Source organism: Panicum virgatum, chromosome 1K (genome assembly GCF_016808335.1).
Source record: "Panicum virgatum strain AP13 chromosome 1K, P.virgatum_v5, whole genome shotgun sequence".
NCBI lineage: Eukaryota > Viridiplantae > Streptophyta > Magnoliopsida > Poales > Poaceae > Panicum > Panicum virgatum.
The window spans coordinates 54,632,548-54,636,838 of NC_053136.1; the positions used below are offsets into that span (position 1 = coordinate 54,632,548).

Here is a 4,291-nt window from a genome sequence, read left to right on the forward strand (position 1 = left end):
CGCTCCCGGGCGCCTGACGGGAGCCACGCGCGGCGAGGATTGCCGTGCTCGGGGGTGGACGGTGTTGCATTCACCGTCCCGGGGTGGACGGTAAATGAAATACCGTCCCCCCCTTGGCCTTTCTTTCCTGACCGTTGGATGGTCCTCGTGCGGCTAAGATCGCTTGCTGGTAGCTAGCGCGAGTGCGAGGCCTCTCCGCCGCTCCACCTTCCTCGCGCGCCTGACCGCCGTTCCCTGGCGCCGCCATGGAAGGCGTGAGGAAGAAGAGCGAAGGATTGATGCGGAACTCGACATCGAGGTCCAGGTGCCCAGGCACTGGCTCCTGTGCGCCCGCGCGGTTCGTTCGTCGGCATCGCCATTGTCACGCGCACGGTGTCGGCGTGGTTCGTCGCCATCAGCTAGAGCGCCTGCTGCTGCCGAACCCGTCTACGAGGCCAGCAGCTTCACAGAGCACGCGGGGGGCGTTCGTCCTGCTCAAGCGCGGATTCACCTCCGATCCCACCAGTGCATTGCGCACACCAGTCGCATGGCCGGGGTCGCGCGACAGGGACAGTCCCTGATTGGCGTAAGCCCACGCGACCACGCCCATGGACGCCAGTCATGCCACCGAGGTTTGTCCGAGGAGTGCCCTCCGTCCGGAGGCCAGCGGCATGCCCGCTGGTGACGAGGGACGCCGGAGGCCAAGCTTGCCTCTTCTCGGAGTCGTAGATCGTCTTGGCGTCCACGGGGGCCCAGACGGGCCGGCTCTAGGTGACGGCAGGGGGCGTGGTTGCGCCGGCGATGTCAGGGCAGACTGGGTGGGGGACAGTACTTCAGGTACCGTCCGGATAACACAGTGGACGGAACAATGGAGCGATCGATTGATTATTTGATTTCATGCTAATCTAACTATACTTCCACACGACGTTTTGCACACCTGCAATTGGTATGGTATCCACAAAACATTGACCACTACTTTAATATTATCCTAAATTAACTATCCCAAAATTAAAATTAAATTAAAAATTAATCCCTTCGAGTGCAATTTTAGTTTTTTCAGACAGATTAGTGGTGGTGTGAAAAACTCTCATATCCTTATTTATTTGCCACATGTGATTAAATTTTGAGTGAAAATTAAATCTGACCACAGGTAATTTTTTCATAGGACGGAGCGAGTATGTTCTACTCCCTCTATCCTATAATATAAGACATCCTATCGATCCTAGGATAAATTAAGAGAGAGAACAAAAGATGTATATACTCTCCAAGAGCTCCTGTTATGATTAAAGTTGTTCCTAAGATTAAGCAGCGAGGAAAGGAATAAAAAAAAGTATACGGGTAAGAGCCATGGAGAATTAAATAACTTTCTTTAATACTTACCTAAAACTTATCTTATATTTGGGTACAATTTAAAATCCTTCAATATCTTATATTCAAGAACAGAGGAGCATGTTTGAGTACGGAGAAAATGTTTTCAGTATGCAGAAAAATGTTTCGAGTGAAGAGTAGCTATATATCGAAGAATAGTTTTGTATAGGAAGTGTTAGTTTAGAACAACTACAAAAATACATCAGTTGTTTGTCAGCAGCAGAAGGGAGTATTGGCGCCAGCAACTCTACTCGCCTAGCACGAGCAACGAAGTTGGTCGAAATCGTCATCTGCTCCGTTTCGAAAGCAGCTGGTACTACTGCACAAATTCACCCTCCGTCCCAATAAACAATGCAATTCTGACTATGTATCTAGACAACGATGTCGAGGTGCGTACCTATAATTGCATTCCTAGTTGGGACAGAGTAATACAACATTTAGTTACTACACATTATAATTGTATAAGTTCAAACGTTTGTTTTTTAAAAAAGACTCAAATTCTGAACTGTGGAGTGCTAATTTTGCAGTATGGAAAGCATAATGAAAGAGAGGGAAACACAAATATGGAAACCAGTTAAAACAGAACAACAAGCAAAGTGCTCCACGGCAATCAAGCAAAGCAGACACCACACCACACCACACCACACCAAGAAAAGTTGCTTGCTTCTCTCAGCTCCGCCTAATCGCGACGCGGACGCGGTCTCCTCTGGCTACTAGGCTCCAGCACCCAACAAACTCCACCGGCCGGCGCGAGATCCGGCTATCCCCCCGCGGCCGCTGGTCGGGATCTCGGAGGCGCCGCCATGCCCGCCGCCTCCTCCTCCTCCTCGTCCCACCACTACCGCACCCGCCTCCGCTCCCGCACCGCGCCGCTCCTCCTCCTCGTCGTCCTCGCCGTCTTCGTCGTCACCGAGCTCCTCCGCTCCAGCAGCCGCGGCGGCTTCACCGCCTCCGCGCGCCGGGCCGTCTCCTCCCCCGCCAAGGCCAACCACAGCGCCGCGCCGCGCAAGATCCTGCTCGACCCGGCCTTCACCCCGCGGCTGCCGCGCCAGAGCCCGCTCTCCCTCTCGCTCTCCGCGCGCAACGCGCTGCCGCCCCGCAACACCGGCAGGTTCCCGGCCCTCCCCGACGGCCACCTCAAAATCGTGCTCTACGTGCACAACCGCCCCCGCTACCTCCGCCTCGTCGTCGACAGCCTCTCCCGCGTCGAGGGCATCGGGGAGGCGCTGCTCATCGTCAGCCACGACGGCTACTTCCCGGAGATGGACAGGATCGTGCAGGGCATCGACTTCTGCCAGGTGAAGCAGATCTTCGCGCCCTACTCGCCGCACCTCTTCCCGGATACCTTCCCCGGCGTCAGCCCCGGGGACTGCCAGAGCAAGGACAACGCCAAGGAGAAGGGGTGCAAGGGCGACCCGGACCAATACGGCAACCACCGGTCACCGAGAATCGTCTCTCTCAAGCACCATTGGTGGTGGATGATGAACACCGTGTGGGATGGGCTGGAGGAGACCGTGGACTTCGATGGCCACATTCTCTTCATAGAGGAGGACCACTACATCTTCCCTAACGCATACCGCAATGTGCAGCTGCTTGTGGATTTGAAGCCGAAGAAGTGTCCTGGATGCTATGCTATCAATTTGGCGCCATCAGATGTCAAGGCGAAAGGCGAAGGTTGGGAGAGCTTGGTTGCTGAGAAGATGGGTAACATTGGCTACGCCTTCAATAGAACAGTGTGGAGGAAGATTCATGCCAAGGCTAAGCAGTTTTGCGCATTTGATGAGTACAATTGGGATATAACCATGTGGGCAACCGTGTACCCGTCATTTGGAGCTCCTGTTTACAGTCTCAGGGGACCAAGGAGAAGTGCCGCACATTTCGGCAAATGCGGCCTGCACCAAGGCCAAGGTTCAAGCAATGTCTGTGTGGATAATGGTTCAGGAGCTGTGGAATTAGAGGAGATTGACAAGGTCCCTAACATCAAATCTGATTGGCCAGTGCGCATCATCCAGAGGCAAGAGGGGTATCAGGCTGGTTTCAAAGGATGGGGTGGTTGGGGTGATCGGCGTGACCGCGAGCTATGCTTGAGTTTTGCATACATGTACCATGTTAAAGACACATCACCTGCATGATGGGGGGTATAGGCACACAATTTTGGGCATAACCGATGCCGCTGTTGTAGTATTGTTTGGCATGCGCCCTTTGATTCATACATGTTTTGTGCTATAAATAGCTTTGGCCCTTTATCACAATTTTGTAGAGTAGTTAGTTTTTTTTGTCTGCTGATAGACATTGCTGCTAGACTTGGGTTAACCTTTTCTAAACTGTATGATTTACTCAATGATATGGATATGGCTTATTTTTTTAAACTTGTTTGTAGCACTTGTTGCTAAGAAACTGGCATATCATGTTTGCCTTGATGTATTAATCTGTGTACATCTTTAATGTTCAGTTATAATTAGAGCACGCTGATCAATGACTTGTCATTTCAAGCATATTAATTTCCCTGAATTTGTATTTCTGTTACCACTCCCTAAATTCTATTTCCATATGATTTTATTTGGTCATATGCCCCTTTATGTATTCTTCAGCTTTTTACAGTTCATGTGTGGTTCCTCTGTTCTGATTCTTGTATGTCATACAAATTCTCTACTCTTATCGGATTACCTAAGCATTTCCAGCTAATGATTTAGCTAGTACTTGTTAACTTGTGATTTTTGTAGGGTGTTTTTTGTTGCAGTTTGTTACACTGTGCCTGATAATTCTTGTTAACTGTTAGCATCCACTGATCCATATATAATTAGGAGTATTCACTTGCCCAGTTAAAAATTTATCACTTGGGCATTATATATCTTCTTTTGTTATTTACCATAGGTTCATAGATAGGGTTCATGGAACATGTCATCAGCAGTTCATAAAATGCGAAGCCACGATTAAACTATGT

At 50.3% G+C, this 4,291-nt stretch overlaps 1 protein-coding gene across 1 annotated transcript; it reads left to right on the top strand.

Moving 5' to 3' along the window:
* The first annotated feature begins 1,957 nt into the window (after positions 1-1,957).
* On the top strand, positions 1,958-3,833 carry LOC120645127 (alpha-1,6-mannosyl-glycoprotein 2-beta-N-acetylglucosaminyltransferase-like). The gene has a single exon (XM_039921892.1). It carries the CDS (start codon positions 2,151-2,153, stop codon positions 3,477-3,479), a length of 1,329 nt encoding a protein of 442 aa, XP_039777826.1. The 5' UTR covers positions 1,958-2,150; the 3' UTR covers positions 3,480-3,833.
* The last annotated feature ends 458 nt before the right edge of the window (positions 3,834-4,291 follow it).